General features: G+C 41.1%; 1 protein-coding gene across 11 annotated transcripts in view; it reads right to left on the bottom strand.

Moving 5' to 3' along the window:
* Positions 1-19251, bottom strand: part of CAMK2D (calcium/calmodulin dependent protein kinase II delta) — a 167177-nt gene that overhangs the window by 93353 nt on the left and 54573 nt on the right. For 10 of the 11 annotated variants that reach the window (XM_075501214.1, XM_075501213.1, XM_075501216.1 and 7 more), the window contains one exon: positions 7040-7099. The exons of the other annotated variant lie outside the window; for it this stretch is intronic. In XM_075501214.1, the coding sequence (XP_075357329.1) occupies positions 7040-7099 (60 nt within the window). The remainder of the gene's footprint in view (positions 1-7039; positions 7100-19251) is intronic. 11 annotated transcript variants of the gene reach the window in all.

The following is a 19251-nucleotide window of genomic DNA, read 5'->3' as shown; positions in this document are numbered from 1 at the left end:
GGGAAGGGATGAAGATTCATCAGAGTCAGGCTTGAGCTTGATGTAGTTGGCTAATGGATCCTGTCTGCTTGCCACATCTTATACGCCGTCTATAAAGCAAGGGGAGGAGGCGGCAGCAGGCAGGGAACGATGTGCTGCAATGAAGCCAGACATGTTAGCACTGCCATGTGAAAACCGGGAGATTCTGGTTATTTATGTGATCCTACAGCACATACCATTTTGCTGCGTACGGCTTTTGACAAGTGGGAATGTAAAGACAGCAGAAGCCCTTCCAGTAGCTACAGAGAGAGACAGTGTAACTCTGATTTAGAAAAATACTACCCAAACTCAGCAAAAACTCTGCAAGAACAAACTCAACCTGGAAAAAACCGCCACATTTTTACCAGGTTTGAATCAGCAGTTTTCCAGACTGGGACAGGACTTGCATCATCCGGCTAATGCAGTTTTTATCATCTGTTGGGAACTCATAAGCCATAATGACCAAAGCGGGCTCTAAATCAACATCAAAAGTAATAATAAGATGGTGCAACAGTGTTCCACCATCAAAAATATGTGGATTGCTAAACTAGAAATCAGCGTGCTAAAATACAACTTTACCTAAAGTTAAGAGAGGACTGAGAAATCAAAGTTCACCAAAAGAAGATAAAGGCCAGCAAACAGGACAATGACAGTGGATTTCTTGGCAAAGAGATGATTATTTTCCTTACAGATTTTCTTTCCAAATTTGTAAATTAAAAAATTGGAAGCATTAGTACACGTAAGAGCTCTAAAAGTAATAGTTACACAAGATGACAAATCCTTCATGGGTATTTGTTCGGTAAAGGAGGTAAGCTTTTCATATAACTTGATGTGCAATCTTACAAAGAAAAAGCACTAGGTTCTCCAAAGAGTAAGGCTTAACCTACATTTACACCTTTCATTCTAAACTCTATTTATAACGTTAGCAAGCTGTAGTAAGTGAAAAACAAAACCTATACGCACTGATGTTACAGTCATCTCATCATGGTAAGAACCTGAGAAACACAGCAATGCTGAAAATCAGACTAACGTACAAACTACCGCAGCCCGGCACAAACTGTTGGAGCTCTGTTACTGAAGAAACTTGAGCTATGTTTGCCTAGAAATTTCCTATCACAACATAAGAGAAGAAGCAGGCCAGATTACTCAAGAAATGCTGGAAAAGGAGAAAATACCAGTATTGCCAAAGACTGATCAGGAAGAAAGGACGCCGAGCCCCCACGAAATTTTCTCTCAAGGCCTGGAAGTTCAGCTACTGAATTTTGCATCATTTTAATTCTCAGACAAAATTCAGCGGGGCTCGCTACTACAATTACTTTGATACAAAGAACTGAGGTGCAAAGAGGCAGAAATCACAACATAAGCAACGAGTATTGCAAATTTATAATTGTAGGTGAAAAGTACGAGGAAATCCTGTATTTTTTAAACAAACCTTCAGATACACATTACTTAAGTGGGAAATGGAGATTTGAAAAAGGAGAACAGGAAATACTATTTCTAATCCACTTTCCTTTTAGGCGGTTTTCCTACACCATTCATTAGGCATCATGACTACATAGCTGGATAGAGAAGAAGAAATCATGGATTTCTTCAAATAAAAAAAATGAATAAAATAAAGAGATGCTGAAAAACTAACTGAATTAGTTACATGCAAAGCAGTGTCTGGACAGAGATAGTCAGCTTTCAGAGATATCCTGGAGCTATACTTGTACATGAAGTGAAAACATCTTCTTCAAGGAAGATTTCCGTGACACTTCTGTGTTGGATATAAACATAACCAGTAAGGACTGTCCGGCTTGCTAAGCACTACAGAAACAGAATCATTACCTCTCAGCCTTTCTTCAGCAACATTCAGCTTTCCAAAAGTAACGGCCTGGACATAGTTCTGAACACCAGGAGTATATACGTCTTTAGTAATAGACAGTTCTTAGTATAAAGCTTAAAAAAAAAAAATCCACACTTCAAGTCACAAAACATCATACCCCTAAGTTAATTCTCATACTTTCACTGCCAAAAAACGAACTCCTATGTTTAACTTCATCACTGTAGTCATGTTTCTTTTTGCCTTTTTCTTGATAAATAACACCTTCTGGTTATCCTGGTAGACCTCCTCAAATCACCCCCTTTGCCTAGGTCATACTTATTGACACGTGGATGTCAAAGCTCAGCACAGTACTCCAGAAGTGACTTCTGTTGGCAGATACAAAATAAATACTATTTTCCTCTTTCTGCTTGTTACTTCCATGCCTCTGAGAACGGTATTTCCCCTGGGCGTTACAACATACCAATGAGATTTGTGTTCAAGTAGTTATTTCCTGTCATCACAGGCTTTTCAAAGTCATTCTTTTCCAAGATGCAGGCACTCCCCTTTTAAGACTGACATACATTCTTTGTTCTTAGATACGTGAGCTCACGTCTATCCGCTGTAAGGCTCCTTAGTCCCGCCACATCAAACTGATACCACTTCACTGTTTTTCTTTAAATCTGTTGATAAAAATACTGAATGAGACTTCTTTAGAACTCCGCCACAGATAATCCCATCACATGAGAACTACCGTCTCACATTTTTATTGTGGTTGTCTGTTTTCCTAATATCCCTAATAAAGAATATGCTGATTTTCCATAATAAAAAAATTAGCACATAATACAGCGGTGGAACAAACGCCTTACAGAAGGCCGTTGATGCTAGCAGCTAGATTCATGACTACATTAAAAGGATATCAAGTGCACTTGGCAAGATCTGTTTCTATTAAAAAAAAAAAAAGAAAACAAATTTGCTGCATCTAAAAAGCATTTTTCAAATGACCGTATGCTCCTATAGGCGTAGCTATGCATAAATACATGTATCCACATCACGCTGCACAACATCTGTGTATCAAAATGAATTATGATGGATTTCTTCAATTGGTAAGGATTTGGGAGTGCCAGACAGCTGGATTTTGATGTAGTTAGCTTCCCTTCCCGACACTTGTCTAGTGAGAATAATCATCGGCGATTTAAATTTTCATACATGAATTCAGAACTTGGTATCTTACCCTAGTTCAAAATCACTCAGTAGAAATGCCTAATAAGAATTATGCTCCCTCAAGACATACTTAAATACTTTATTTGTGAACATTTGGTAGATATGTTGATTCCTGAAATAATAATCTGATGTCATAAATACTTCCAAAAAGGCAGCAGAAAATATGTTTGTTTCTTCTCAGTTTTTTTCTGTTTAACATTTTACAGTGACTACTTGGGGAGATTCAAATCAAGAACTGAAATGAAAAATATTTTCATGTGTGTCTCCTTAATTTCCAAATTTCAGAGCTTTATCCTTTTCAAAGAAAGCATTCTGATTTAGTCTTCTATTTTTTCCCCATATGCTGTGCTTCTCCAAATCTTTTGTTCAAATTCTATTTAAAAAAAAAAAATTAACACACCCATGTCCAATTTTAAGACTCCTCTGCCAATAGCAGAGGAACTGCTGAAGTTTAGTGCATAGGAATACAGACTAAAACTGAAAGCCTTTTTCAGATGTCATCCTAAGATTTCCTAACTGCATAATGGCAGTCATTAAATAAAACCACTATCAAACCAGATATGAAAAAGATACAAAAATGGTATTGTTGGGAAGCTAAAAATAGGTATGTCGATTGTTAAGAAGTTCAGTCCTGAATTTTCTTATCCTGATGAAATAACTAAATACTAAGTATTTTTCTAGTTAGGTACTAATTGGACACCTACCTTGAAAATACAAAACCAGTGATCTGTAAAAGTTTCTGATAATTCTCTGTTTTCTCTGGAAAGATAATTGGAAAGTTATTTCCAGTGGTTTAGAATTTTTTTTCAACTCCCTTTCTCTACAGAAAAAAAATCTTCCTCATATGAAAACTACAACGTGTTTACTCACAGGCTGAAATCTAAAAATGTGATTCACCACAGCTGTGCTGCTTTACTCTGACTGGAGGGAAAGTATGAAAAAGGTAACTAAAAAGGGGTTTTCACCCTAAAGTTATCTGGCACAGTCTTAAGACTTGAAAGATAATTAACCGAAGAGACCATGCAACAGTCTAAAAAGGAGTACTGTTATATATGTATTATTTTAGAAACAAAGTTAACCTGAAACGGACACCTTCACACTAAGTCACTTCTAGAAGGGAGATTTAATCATGCTAACTCGGAAGAATAAAGAAGAATAAGCCTGAAAGAAAAGAGAAAGGATTACTGAATTCTAACTTCGGAAATCTGCCGCTCTGCAACGAATGTGTAATTCAAAAAGACAAGTAACTAAAAAAAAACTACTTTGGAGGAAAATAAAGAAAACCACTGAGATGACCTTTGAGAAACTGCCCAACCAATTAAACTAGATCTCGGCTTTCCTACAGGGATTGCATTTGAAAAATTAATTTTTGTAATTTTTTTCTTAATTTTCTTAAATTATACATACTTACTGTTAACATGACAAGTTCCTTTTCAAAACATCTTTTATTTTCTGGGCTATTAGAAATTAATCCGTGGCAGTAAATTCAGGAGAAAATACAGATGAAAAGAAAAGCATGAATTTTATATTCGTGGACTCGCTCGTAGTTTTAAACACGCATAGTCTTTGTCATACACATAGTGCTAGTAAAACTTGTTTACAAGGGTTAATCTTTGCCATTCTGAGATGTATAAAGCACGCTAGAATCTCCGCTGTTACAGCTGAGTTACCTCACTCTGGTGTGCTTCCTTTTTCGCTATTAGTGCTTTCTAGTGTGATGTAGTATTGTCACCCATTAGAGATGACTTTTTTTTTTTTAAAAAAGGGATGTGACAGTGACCCAAGAATGAGAGATTCAGTTGGGCACGGGCAGCACGCACCTCGAATGGGAGCTGGCTGAGGGCACGACTGCGGGAGAAGGGGCGAGAGCGAAGGGCTGCGGGGCTGGGCTGCAGCCCCAGGGCCACGGAGAGGGCAGGACCTGGCCGGGGTGGAAGCTGGCCGGCCAGCTCCGCACGCAAACACGAACCTCTTCAGCCCAGGAGCTTCCGTGATAGGGCTTCAGAGGCCTGACATTATTACTTTGGAACAGAGTTACCTTTCTAAGTTCATAAAAACGGTTTCTCGCTTTCAGACCACATTTATGATCTTCCTCCAAGAGAGAAACCAGATACCAAGCGGCCTTCACTCGAGCAATTATGCAAACAAGGAACTATTGTAACCACACTAATTGGAAGAGTTTTTTTCGGGCAGATAACACAGGCAGGGCTGGCAGAACAGCTGACAGCAGAAACGGAACGATGACAGAATATAATGCCTGCTGCCAAACCCTGGCATGTTAATTCCGAGTCCTGAAAATCTTCTCTCAGACAGATCAGGAACACGGCATCTTTTCTGAAACAGGAGTAGAAGAATTTTGTCTATAACCCTTTGACTGAACTGTGCACCTTGGCGCAGGTAGCGATGCACAGAATTTGTGCTGACTTACAGAACCCTCCCTGCCTGTCACCAAAGCTGCCATCGCCTGCTTGCATTTCAAGTCATACGTTCACAAGTACCAAGGCTGGATGTGGAATAGCTGGCCTGCCGCAGAGGATCTGGACTCCATCCTAATAGGGGTCCAAGCCACTCAACAAACTGAAGACGTGCGATCGCACGAAATCGATTTAGACATCTGTTTCAACTGAATTCTTCTGTGCACTTCAGCTCTTCCGCTTCATCAGTTTCTTACTGGTTTTTATTCATCTTCCCTGGCTTGTTCAATCTCAGGAATGCACTCCAGTGACAGCAAGGCACAGGCAGATGACTCTGGAGTCAGACTAGCACCGTATGTGTAACCACTGCTTTCCGTAACTGCCGAAGAGCCGCACCTCCTCCCTGCGACGAGCTGTACGTTCCCTTGTCTCGCACCACTGTACAGTGCAAAAATTCTGGCTGGGATAAAGTAATGCAGACAACACTACTCTTCCTCTCTAACCAAATTTGCATGTGAAACCTCTAAGCTTTTGAGGCTGCACAAGAGGGCTTCTTCAGAGATTCCACGTTTCATTTTGAACTGTGGTACATTTGCTTTCAATTCATGATTATTATTAAAAGGAAGGAGCTGATTCTTTCCCAGGCATGAAACAATTATATTAGCCTAAAAATGTCACGAAGACCAATATTTGTTAGTCAAAAATGAAAAGGATAAAAACTAACTAGGAGGAAGAGCAAGCAGACTGCCAAGTGCTTCTGGAGTACCAAGCATACGTGTTTATTTAAAACATTCAGTGAAATTGTTAGGTTTTTTGACGACAACTTTTAAGAACGTACATGGGGATAGAGGAACAAGATGGACAGGAAAATCCTGCCCTTCCGCAGAGTCTCAGGTACAGCAAATATTCGTGTGAGAGATACCCTTGGTGTATAATTCAGTGTCTGAAAAACCCAGATACAACTCCTTGAAGATCAAGGTACTTATCTGTTTCTACTGTTTCTAAAGAGACACACCTCACCCCACCCCCAATATCTTTTTTTTGATTTCCATGAACGCCTGAGTAGAAAACATACAGTTCTGGAAATAAGAGGAGCAGAGCTTTCTGCATCTACCTGTCTTTTCTACAGAAGAACAGAATCTCAAACGCGAAGTAAAACAGGATAAAATAAGCATCTCAGTAAAAACAACGCTAACTCTATCGACATTGATCCGTCTCATTTTGCAACATATGCTGTTAGATGAAATTCTTCTGCAGGTCTCAAAAAGTCATGAGCAGTACTGGAAATAACTCCTCCTACACGCTGCTCAAAAAAACCCCAAACACCTGGCATAGACAGCTCATTGATGGCAGAGCAATAGCTCAAAGAAGATGAGAACAGTACACGTTGCTTTAGGTGACCTATTGGGATATTACATCCCGTTAGTAGAATTAGAGAGGAGCACCACGTTATAAACAAAGACCCTTGCCTGGAGGTATTTCCACCTGACTTCCCTAAGCTGCTATTTGTATTTGTTATTTTGTATTTTCCCTCAATTTTCTAAACTGGTATCTACTGTATAAAGCAATTAAATGTTCCTACCGATATTGGGATGCTTCAAGAGGCGACAGATTCTAGCTTCTCTTTCCAGTTTCTGGTGATCTGCAACAAAGGAAAGCAAAACAGTTGCTTTTAGTATGCAGATTAACATAGTTCAGTGTATTTGCTTTACAGAGGCAAAAAAAATACATCATCTGATGCGATCTTTAAAAAATACCTCCTTTATTTGGATCCATTAAGATTTTACATTCAAATTGCTTGTAATATTGAATTAGGTTACTGCATCCAACCACTTCTTTGATGGACTACCACAGGCAGTTCCGTTAGAAACATCAAGCTGCCCATTTATTGGGGAGAACAGGAAACATTCACGCCACGACCTATAATTATCAGGCAATAAACCACGATACAACATTAATCAAAGTAAGGACAACCTGAACCTCCGGCGTTGCCTTAAATCCTACCTGTTAACTGCTTTAATGATACCTAGCGCGCCAGGTACACGGTTCGACAGGCGGCAGCCACCCCGACAGAGTGGCAGCACTCCTGCCGCCGCGCGCTCCCACCGCAGCACGACGCTACGGGAACTTCCGATAACGAACGACCAGCAGTTATTATTTTCCCAGCAGGGCTGACCTCTCTCTCAGGCTGATTATTCATTAACCTGAAGATACACGTAGGTCCAGGTTTACCATCTGTTGGCTCCCCCTCTCCCGGCAGTTTGATTCTTTTTAACCTTGGGGCAGAGCAGCAGGCTGTAGGTCTGAACTTGTACGCCATCGAGCCCTAATGACACTTTCTGGAGATAAAATACTACTACTTGCGTCAAGCTCCATTCTACTTACGCTGTTTTTTTTTTATATAGCACACTTTTGTAATATTTGCTTCAAACACCACCATTTATAGTACTCCTTCTGCTGCATTTTGGTTAAGTAATATAGTACTTGTTTTATATAATAGATATGAGAGTGTTGGGGGGGGGTGCATGAATTATTTATACTGGAAATACCTGAAGGTCTTCAGGTATGTTAAAATGTCTAGTGTCAGGCAGTATAAAACACACACAGGTAACTCAGACAATAAAATACATAATCTGGAGATAATAAAAATAGCCAGCTACTGCCTACTGTAACCCTGTAACTCCAACAGATTTCTAGTGCATTTATCCTCACTTTCTGCAGCATCATTTCTATGGCTGCTAAGAATACGAAGCTTTTGTCAAGAGGCAGAAAAGCAGCACAGATTCAATTTCATAATATTAGCTAAAAATAATTTTTCAAAATTAGAAGAGAAATAAACTGTAAAGCGTTCTTGGAGATGAGGCTCTTTTGCCATTATTTTAACTAGCTCCGATTTGATATCCAAGGATATTACAATAACCAGTCCTTCATAGGGACTCAAACTTCAAATGTCACACCAGTAATTCGGGTTGTGCTATCTCTGCAATCCTAATTATCTGCATTATGTTTGAGAACGCTCCTAACAACTGAAAGGGGAAATTCTTAACTGTCCTTCCACCCCATAAGAACCGTAGCACAGTAAGTTTGGAGTTGAATAACCAGCAGTTAGAGAATACAAAAAGTTTAATTCTGCAAAAGAACGTTAAGCATCAAAATACTACAGCAAAAATGAAGAAGTTATCTGTTTTTGTAATGGAACTCTTACAGGTCTATTATGCTATCTGTTCTCATAATACCATCAGTGTGACTAGGTTATCTTTCCGAGCCACTAAACCATGGTTCCTCTGATACCGGTTTGACATCAGCATCTATTGGACAAGAGTCAGAACAGGGGTCAAGAAAAAACACAGGATAAACCCCCTCCTCCCAGGTGCACGAGTACAGTAGCATGGATCCAGACACCCTGCTTTTAGCTGGTGCTCGACTCCACGAATTGCCTCAGCACTCCTCCTTTCACCTTTCTCCTCGGTGGGGAGTCCTGATGTCCCCTGTTCAAGCCGACCGCAATCCAGAAGCTTCTCCTTCCTAGAGCAGCCAAGGGGTGACAGGAAGATTTGCGGCCACGTTGAACCAGCAGCATGCAGTTACCAGGCTCTGCGCAAAGCGCACTTCCAGCTCTACTCTTTCCAATCAAGCGCTGGGTGCTACTCCTTTTAGAGAATTTAATCTCAACATAGATCCGCAGAGTCGCCCTGAAAGCAGGAGAACTAAATTCTACACAGATGGCTGCGCCAGAGCAAGGGAGACAGGGCGGCACGGTGCGACGGCGAGGGAGCTGCCAAAAAACTCCATCACGTGCAACCGCAGCTTTACTTTGCCGAAGATCACTCTGGCTCCAGCCTGGCCGCCGCGGAGGTGCTCGACACGTGGCTCGTCAAGCAGGAGAGCGACAGGCTCTGGACGAGCGAGGACAGAGCAGGAGGTGCGGGTGGGAGCAGCGGGCGTGCGAGGGCACGCGGCAGCGATCCTGGGCGTTCACACCGGCCCAGGAAGACACGGGCTCCCTGCTGTGAGGGCTGCGTCACGCGAAAAGCATCAACAGCCCCTGCATAAAACACGTGAGCGGCGATGGAAGCGACGACCACAACCTAGGCATCTTCCCACCCGGCTGGCGGCTCAGGTCACAAAATTACTGCTATATCCTGGTTGTTGCAGTAGCGATTACTACTAAGGACTGAACTGGGATCTCGAGTGTTGTTTCTCCTGCCATTGACTGTGTTCGTTACCCGCTAGCCAGCTTCGGCAGCCTGTTTGCACCGTGCACTGAACAATCGGCTCCTGATCGCGGGCACAACCTCCTGAGTGTGATAATGATATGAATAAAATGACAAATAGTAACAATTCCAATCCTTTGGGATACTTCGGGGCTTATAAAAGCAATGATGGCTAGGGGAATATATCAAAGATTAATTTATTGATGACCTGTGGAAGCTGGGGTTTGGGGGAGTGGTTGGTGGGGTGTTTGTTTTTGTTTTTGTTTTTGTTTTTGTTTTAAGTAAACTGTTACCAAACAATTCAACTCCTATGTCCTCCTGCTGCACTTAATTAAAACGTTCTTGAAAACTCGAGCAGGATACCAAAGGTTTATACATACAGACCCAAGCGTCACACTCTGGCAAAGCATAAGCCTGGAACTCTGAGGATAAGTAACAGCAACCAAGCTGACCTCTAGAAAGTGCCATAATACGGCCTGAAGAGCACGGTCTGCATACAAGTCAGAACATACACGGCCTTATTTATCACACTCAGTAAGATGACTCTTGACTACCAGGTTTAAAAGCGCATGGGGACAAGCAGGAAAATCCTAACCTTCTCCTGCGGAAGATGTCCCAGGTGTAGCACGCACCCTTACAGCGGAGAGACACTTGGCAGACAGCTCTGGGTCTGAAACATTCAGAACCAGGTCCCCAAAGTTCACCGCACACCAACCTGGGCGAAGCGAGACCGACTGACCTGGTTTACCTATGTGTGGAAAGCAAACTATTAAAGCATAGCAAATAGTAATAGAAGAGATACATTAAGTCTCCGGCTCTCCTGACAGATCTTGACAACTTAATATCAAGTAATCGTCCTCAATTAATGAGCACTATTTTTTTGGTAATTCGCTTCATCCATCCAACTGATTTAGGCTTAATCAGTAAAGACTTCAGTAAGCGCAATTAATGATGTCAACAGCGAGGTTCATCGACAAACAGCAATGAATTTGCACGCAAGAAGTCCTGTAAAAATTATAGCTGTTCAACTACTGGAACAAATTTTAAATTAGGACAACGTCAAGAAATAGGGGAGGGAGGGACACATGGTCATTATCCACCGAGTCTTGTGCAAGCAAATCTGTATTTGTGACACAAGCACTACCGTGCAGCTCCAGTAGAAGGGATACGAGGAGAGGGATGCCAAAGCCCTGTTCCAAGAGGAACAGAGTACCAGGCTTCACACACAAACTGCCTGGCGACTCACCAACACAGACCTGAAGTGTAAAGAAAAAAAGAAAGAAAAAAAAAAAAAAAAAGGCCAAAACAAGCAGTAACCATATTCGGATTGCTCGGAGGCACCATTTTTTTTGCAGAAAATATAAGCAGCATTTGTATAGGGCCTTTTCGTGAATCGAGAGGGAATCCAAATCAGAGAACCATTGACTGCAAGAATAAAAAGATAGCAGAAACTGTATTTGGTATGAATGTTAGGGAAACACCAAAATATGCTGGACACAGCTGTCAGTAACACTTAAATGCTATAGTAACAAAAAAAGGAAATATGAGGACCATGATAAGAGAAATATATGATGTAAAACTAAATATAAAGGCACATTATTTACTTTTACATTCTCTGAAAGTCAAAGAGATTTCCAGAGTCAAATAATGGTAAAGTACGCACTGATTCAGTAGCAGAGATGAAGGCAAACACACGGCGTTGTGCTGCTCTCACAGTTCTCTCTATCAAAAAGGGAAAAAAACAGTCGCAGTGCAAAATGTCAGCCTCTACAGGCAGAATTAATTAAAAAATAAATACAGAAACATACAGCAAATATACTCGCTCAGAGAAATCTAAGTATTTGGTTTCTACATTGCAAATCTAACTTAATATGTTGACAAGAAAAAAATGTATCCATTTATTAGAAAAATAAGCACTATCCTGCAATACATTTGGGATAATTAAGCCAGAGTAGTAACTTTTGAAGGCAAACAACACACAGCTTAAGCATGTTTAAATATCAATTAATTAGAAGGGAGCTCTTTTGTACATTTTCCCCCGTTAGGCATGCTATTCTCGTATTTTTTTCCTATTTAAAAAATACACAAATTAAACACATAAAAAGCTAGCTGTTTTCATTCAAATCATACCAGTGAAGACATAATTTTTTAACACAATATTCTTTGCTAAAAGAAAAGTTTCCAAGACTTTTTGAAGCCCAGCAGAGATGTACAGCATAACTCAGTTTGTTTTCTCTACAATAATTGTACCCTTTTAAATAAAGTATGTGAACATTAAATTACAAGATTTACTATGACGCAACTACAATAAGCATCACAAATTTCCCAAAATACTAATTTTGGAAAATACAACTGTTTGGAATGTAAAAAATATGCTACAATTGAAATACAGTGCTTTAACCCTTAAATAAAATTATCATGGGTCACAATAATTGCATGGTAAGGTTAGTTCTGAAAATACTAAGAAATGAACAAGTTTAGAAAAAGTTGCTATGGATGACAACTCTTAGAGTCAATAATTTAGCATCAGATGTTAAAAGAAAATTAAAGAGCTCAATCCTTACTGCAAAGCATCCGGGTAGTTGATATGTATGTTTAAAAGGACTGTAACAACAGATTTAAAATAAAATATAAAAAGAAAAAAACCCCATCTTTAAAACAGCACTTCAAGTTTGTGAAACACTTTTTGAATCTGGAGGAAAAAACAAGAAAGGAAACTTCGTTACTTTTTCTATAATTTGTACTGCCCGATATTTTCAGTCAACTTTAACAATAGGAACGATCGAATCAGTTCTACATATGTTAACAGTGTGGATTATTTTTATGCTCTTTTAAGACGTATGCAGCCTTCTGCCCAGAGGTGCAGTTCTTGAGCTAGTCACCACTTGCCAACTGAACCATCATAATTCTCTGTGAGGCCTCAAAGCCTACGCCACTTGCATGAGAAAATGTCAGCTTAACCCTCTTCCGTGTTTACTTCATTGTTAATTTAAAAAAAAAAAAAAAAAAAAAAAGTAATTTTAAATTTCGGAAGTTCAAAATATAAAAAAAATATTTTAAAAATCTGCAAGGTAAGCTCAAAGCTCTTTTATAAACTTAAACTCTTCCACTGAGGTTTTATGCTAAGATTTGTAAATTCAGTTGCAGCGAGTTTGAAACACAAGCACAGACGTATAGAGTTACAGCATCTTAACGCGCATCAGCTTTGGCTGTAACTTAATCACGGATTGACCCATTGCCGTATTATACACAGCATACAGAGAGACGACCTGAAATGCGAACTAAACTAAGCTTGTTTTAGAAGAAAGATGGAAATATGATCAGCGTCTCGGGGGAAAAAAAGAAAAAGAAAATAAATCAAGGGATTATTGGTCATTTGGCACAAGATGTCTATCTCTGGTGCACTACCGCACTGCTTTAAAAGGCTATTCTGTACTACCTCAATCTATATTTACAGGATTAGCCAGCATAGCTAGAAACCTGGAAGGTGTCTGAAGGTCTTCTCCGAAGTGCTAAATACCTCCTCTGTCGACTCTTCAGGAATAACACAGATATAATAAAGCACTTCATCTCCGACTTCGAACATAAACACTTGAAATTTCTTTGCTATTAATTGCTGTACCACAGCTTCTGAACTGACACCGTATATGATTCATTTCTCACATACGTTAAACATTTTCATCCGTCGTTTAACTGTTCCCGTACGACACCTGAGAGCACTCTGAACCCACCGAGAGCAGGCGGGCACCACCTGGGACAGGCAATCTAGAGAACTAACCCATACCGTGCATGATGAACACGACACACATGTTGCTCCTGCTCCGGTGGACAGACAGTAAATTAAACAAGATGAAAAAAAACCAGAGAAGTAAACACGACTTCACAATTTACTAGGTGAAATGAACTCTCAAATGACAGAGCCTAAACTAGATGGAGCTCTTCCATTTAACTGAAAACAACTTATCGAGTCTAAACCTGCAAGATTCTGGCAGCCCTTGGCTCCCGCTCACGTCACTGAGATTTTAGCATCGAGTGAATAAAAAAACCAAAGGGCATCTGCACGTGTTCACATACTGCAATACTTTGAAACGACAGCCACTGTAACTGAACAATATACTTCATTTATTCAACTGCCTAAATTCTTCTTGCTTACTGAACTTCATATTGCTAACTCTGATGCTTCAGCTAGTACATTTCTTGGAAAAAACCACATTTCCCTCATAAATTGATAAATTAATACCATTTCTTAGAGACAAAGCTTCACATCGGAAAGCCTGCCAAGGAAAAGCACACGGTGAATACAGTTGTTACTCACGCTTACAGCTTACGTGCCAAAGCAAGGACGTGCCCCGCGTGTCATATGCCCACAGTATTCAGTCAGAGGTAGCTGTGCCTGTGGAGGCTGCTTCAGACTGGGCCATAAAACAAGAGGGTAATTCACGAAATTATCACACACTAGTAAAAGGATAAAAGTAGCGCACCATGCTGAGACAGGGTTAATATTCAGCTCTCATTTACAGACATAATAGTGTGCTCAAATAACAAATACTAGAGCTGAACATTTTCAGGTATGAATGATAGGCTACGTTGTTATTGCATGATTTAAGGACAATAACTGTATTGATTAAAAAAGCATGCCTGATATTTTTGTAAGCCACAATAAAAACATCTTACTCGGACACGCTGCAGGATGCACTGCAATATATAAAGGTTACATCATCATCATTACTGACTGCGTAATATTCCCAGATTTTTCACCCCAAACTTAACTAGTATATTGACTGGTGCCGATTAGGTGGTACCTGGTGTCACACAAATTACGATAATGAGCTCTCTGCATTCACCTCGTTCAGTTGCTTGTGTCGGAGTAGTTGTTACTACACCCGCTGTAAAAGGAAATGCTAAGTGAATGGAGATACCTCACACCATGCACACTGTGCCATGCGGCAGCAGAAAGAGCACTGAACGCTCCTCGAGTCAGGGATGTAAGTGGACATTAAGGTCCAAAAGACGACAGCTGCACTTCCAAAGAAATAAAGTAATCCTTCGCGTTGTTAGAGGAGCGTCAGAAACCTGCTGAGTAAGTTTGCAGCACGTAAGTTTTTATGGGGGGAACCAAATGCGAATTCAACCTTTGGGGCACCCAAGATGACGGCTCCCCTTTGAAGCCTGCACGCTGCTTCTACATGTTTCAGGAAATATTGAGTTCCTTCCTTCTTCCACACAGCCTCTTTACAAGCACATCCAACTGCAAATGCGGTACATAAATATCTATTTCTGCTGCCCTCTTTTCAGCCAGGTTTCAATTACGGGTGATCCGAAGGTGAATGTCAAAGGGCAGGTCAAACCGAAATACTTCCAGCACTCAGCTCCCAAACATCTGAAGCGTAAGAAGGTGTGCCGCTGCACAAGAGCCGATTAGGAAAGAAGCGTCCTGCCGTGACAAGGACAGCCAGAGAAATTACCTAGCAGGCAGCAAAATCCCACGAATCCTCAGAAAGTTTGTGATAGCATCTAGCATAGAATGCTTACGCTACAACAGTATCAGAGGAAAAGCCCGAGAAAAAAATAAATTCAATAGCAGGTCGCTTCCTAAAAACAAAAAGTTAATTCCTCTCATTTTTGACAGTATATAATTCATCAGCTAAAACTGTGTTCACCTGTCAGTTTGGCAAGGGAAAAATGATTATCAGTAAGAGGAAGCCAAGCTTTAAAGCCAAACATGTAATAAAAACGGAACACGCAAGTAAATTTATGTACTTGCTTCCTTTGCTCTCATTTAATTACCTATACTTGATTACAAAAAAGTCTCCTACACTGTCTACATAAGAAACTGGAAGAAAATTAAATGCAAAACACAAATAAGCAGCTCAAAAAGCAGCAAAGCAAATGCAGAAGAAGGAATGCTCTATAAATTCTAGATTATTTTACGAAAGCAAGTCTCCATTTGTGAACAATGGCATCTATCACAGCAACAGCTAGTTACCAAGATTGGAAAAAGATCACTGCCTGTGAAACACTGATACAACCAGAAAGAAGGCAGCAATGAGAATAATACAGCTGTATTAATGGAAAAAACCTCGCAGCCAGCTTCAAACAACTTCAGTGTGACATATAGCCAAGAAAAAGAAAAAAAAGATCTAATGCACTGAGCCATGAAAAATTCAGCCTTTACAATAACGAATGAAATTCGGTGAAACCTGAAACAAACAGAATACGGATGTGTAAAATGTGGGGTACTGACAGACTGTATGAATGTAAAGACTTGAACTAATCCCAATTTGATATTCTAATAGACATATTACAATTTATGACATTTGCATCAGAAAATTAGACTGTCTGTCTAGAGATTCTATTAAGTAGGCAAATAAAGTAACAAATTAAGTGGTATCAAAATTTACTATTACAAAAACATATACATAGACTATACCTATTTCTTGGATTAAGTCATAATATATTTTATAATTAAAGAAGGATATCATTAATGTCTTCAGCATAAATCTCTTCTACTATAGTGTCATGATTCTAAGTCCAAAGTGCTGATCCTGCACGACCACCCAAATTGAGCTTATCACCGTGGCAGAAATGTCTACTGCTCCCCACCTATCAACATAGGTATCTAAAAGTCAAACTTCTCCAAAGCAAAGCCTCTTTCTAACAATAATCTGTAGTAACTTTTGTGGTTTTCCTCTTGTTATTTTACTATTAGAGCTTGCAGTCCACAGCGAACAACATAAGTGCATCTCCCCACAAGCTGGTTTTGGCTAGGATAGACTTAATTTTTTTCATAGTAGCTAATATGGGGCTACATTTTGGATTTGTGCTGAAAACAGTGTTGATAACACAGGGATGTTCTACAGAGTCCAACGTGGTGGACTATAACAGCTATAAATTCAAATTCCAATCGAATCTATTCATTCCAATCAAATCTGTCATTATCTCAAACCCTTCGAGCCCCACGTTGGCTCGAACAACAGGGCATCGCCGCTGTTTCTGTGCTGCTGTACCGGACAGGCTGGAACTCCAACATGAACTCGAGTCGAAGGGACTGTGACCTGTGGATGAGTCCACACAGGAGCAGGACACCCCGAAGCGTCTGTGGCCGTGGATAAGTCCACAGCAAGTACATCTCGAAGAGTCTGTGGTTATGTCTGTGCCGCAGCAGGTACACCTCTGAAGGGATTGTGGCCCAAGGATATTTCCACGCTGGGGAAGGTACACCTCGAAGCATCTGTGGCTGCGGGTAACTCCATGCTGCAGCAGGTACGCCTTGAAGCATCAGTGGCTGTGCGTGAGGTCATGCCGGAGCACCTCAAAGCGTGTGGCCATGGATAAGCCCACGACAGAGCAGGTACGCCCCTGGAGGGACTGCAGCCACGGGTAAGGCCATGTGAGAGCAGGTTCACTTCTGAAGGGACTGTGGCTGTGGGTAAGGCCACGCTGGAGCAGGTCTACCTCTAAAGGCATTGTGGCCCATGGAGAAGGCCATGCTGGAACAGATGCACCTCAAAGCGACTGTGGCTGTGAATAAGTCTCTGCCACAGCAGGTATACCCCTGGAGAGACTGTGGCTCATAGATAAAGCTCCACTTGGAGCAGGTACACCCCTCAGGGACTGCAGTCTGTGGAGAAGTCCAAGCCAGAGCAGGGGCAAGGGGAGGAGTTCATTGCAATGTTAAACCTGATGGTCTGGTCCACAGGGACCAGGGGTGGAGACTGTAATGGAAATACCTTTAAACTGTAACCCAGGATTTGAGTTGCATGTTCTAGGAAGTATTACAGCAGGAACCCCTTGCTGCTAGCCAGGCTAGGAGCAAGGGGAGGAGTTCATTGCAATGTTAAACCCTATAACCTGGCCCAAAGGGACCCAGGGTAGAGACTGTAATGGATATACCTTTAAATTGTTCTAACCCAGGATTTGAATTATAGGAATTACTATGGCAGGAACCACCCGAATCAATGGAGGACAAGCCTTACAAGAAGCAGTGTAAGTGCAGCACTGACCTGACCTGAGCTGGCTTTGGTGCCCAGTAGCTCCACGCAACACACCGCCTCTCCTGTCCTGAGTGACCACCATAACAGATGGAGCCAAAGTCATGGACTAAATGAACTCAGTGGACATTTTGTGGACATTTTACAGACATTTCACGGAGGTGGTCCATAGACTAAGGGAATGATATCTGCATATTACATCAAAGGATGGGAAGGGGGGTGGTGGTTAGCGAGGATGTATTGGATAGTGCGGGACCTGAGCATGACGTAAATGGTATGGAGTCACAGGGTTGAGAACGTGCTGGTTTTGGCTGGGATAGAGTTAGTTTTCTTCGTAGTAGCTACTATGGGGCTGTGTTTTAGATTTGTGCTGAAAACAGTGTTGATAAATACAGAAATATTTTCGTTATTGCTGAGCAGTGCTTACACAGAGTCAAGGCCTGTTCTGCTTCTCACCCCACCCCACCAGCGAGTGGGCTGGGGGGCACAAGAAGCTGGGAGGGGGCACAGCCAGGACAGCTGACCCCAACTGCCCAAAGGGCTATTCCATACCATACGGCATCATGCTCAGCATATAAAGCTGGGGAAGAAGGAGGAAGGGGGGGACACACTCAGAGCGATGGCGTTTGTCTTCCTAAGCAACCGTTGCACATGATGGAGCCCTGCTTTCCTGGAGATGGCTGAACACCTGCCTGCCCATGGGAAGCAGTGAATGAATTCCTTGCTTTGCTTTGCTTGCGTGCGCGGCTTTTGCTTTCCCTGTTAAACTGTCTTTATCTCAACCCATGAGTTTTCTCACTTTTACTCTTCCGATTCTCTCCCCCTCCCACCTGGGGGGAGTGAGCGAGCGAGCAGCTGGGTAGGGCTTAGTTGCTGGCTGAGGTTAAACCACAACACCCCAGTGCTAACTTTTGTATCTTTAGCCCCTTTCATTGTCTGTACATTTTTTTTCCCCAGTACTGACTGGATATATTATTATTCAGTGTGAGATGATGTCTGTTCTCTCACACAGCTTGTTTAATCTTTCTGAGGATGGTCTCTACAAGCTGCTTCCTACTCTGTGCAATACACTTCAACACTTTTCAGTTTTTTTTCCATGTTTTTCTTTGGATGGCTAAATGAAGAGAAAACAAGGAGCTCTAAGTCCCAAGAGACTCTTCAGATTGCACCGCAGCATACCTTAAAGCCTACCCCAGACCACCTTGGGCCTGTTACATTTTCCCATGGAAATCAGAAGACAACTGCAGAAATTCCGACAATGGGGTGCGCTACACACAACACAGCTGTACTTTCTTTCTAGTATTAGTATTATTTTGACTAAAGACGATTTTCTTTTGCTCACTCTTTCTCCTTCACAGAAAAACAAAGCTCCTATTAAAAGGAAACCTTGTGATGCATTAAAATCTCTCTCTCCATGTTTTGTTTGTATTAGAATTTAAAACTTTACTGTCACAGAACCTAACCTCTGGGCATCTAAAATCTCACCAGAATAAGCTCTTCTATCTTAACAAGAGAGATCAAGAGACTATTCTCTGAGACAAAAGGTGTTTAAGATCTTTGAACTGACAGTGAACCAAACAACAGAGAGC

This window comes from Mycteria americana, chromosome 4, assembly GCF_035582795.1.
Source record: "Mycteria americana isolate JAX WOST 10 ecotype Jacksonville Zoo and Gardens chromosome 4, USCA_MyAme_1.0, whole genome shotgun sequence".
NCBI classification, from domain to species: domain Eukaryota; kingdom Metazoa; phylum Chordata; class Aves; order Ciconiiformes; family Ciconiidae; genus Mycteria; species Mycteria americana.
This window is presented reverse-complemented; position numbering and strand designations above follow the sequence as displayed.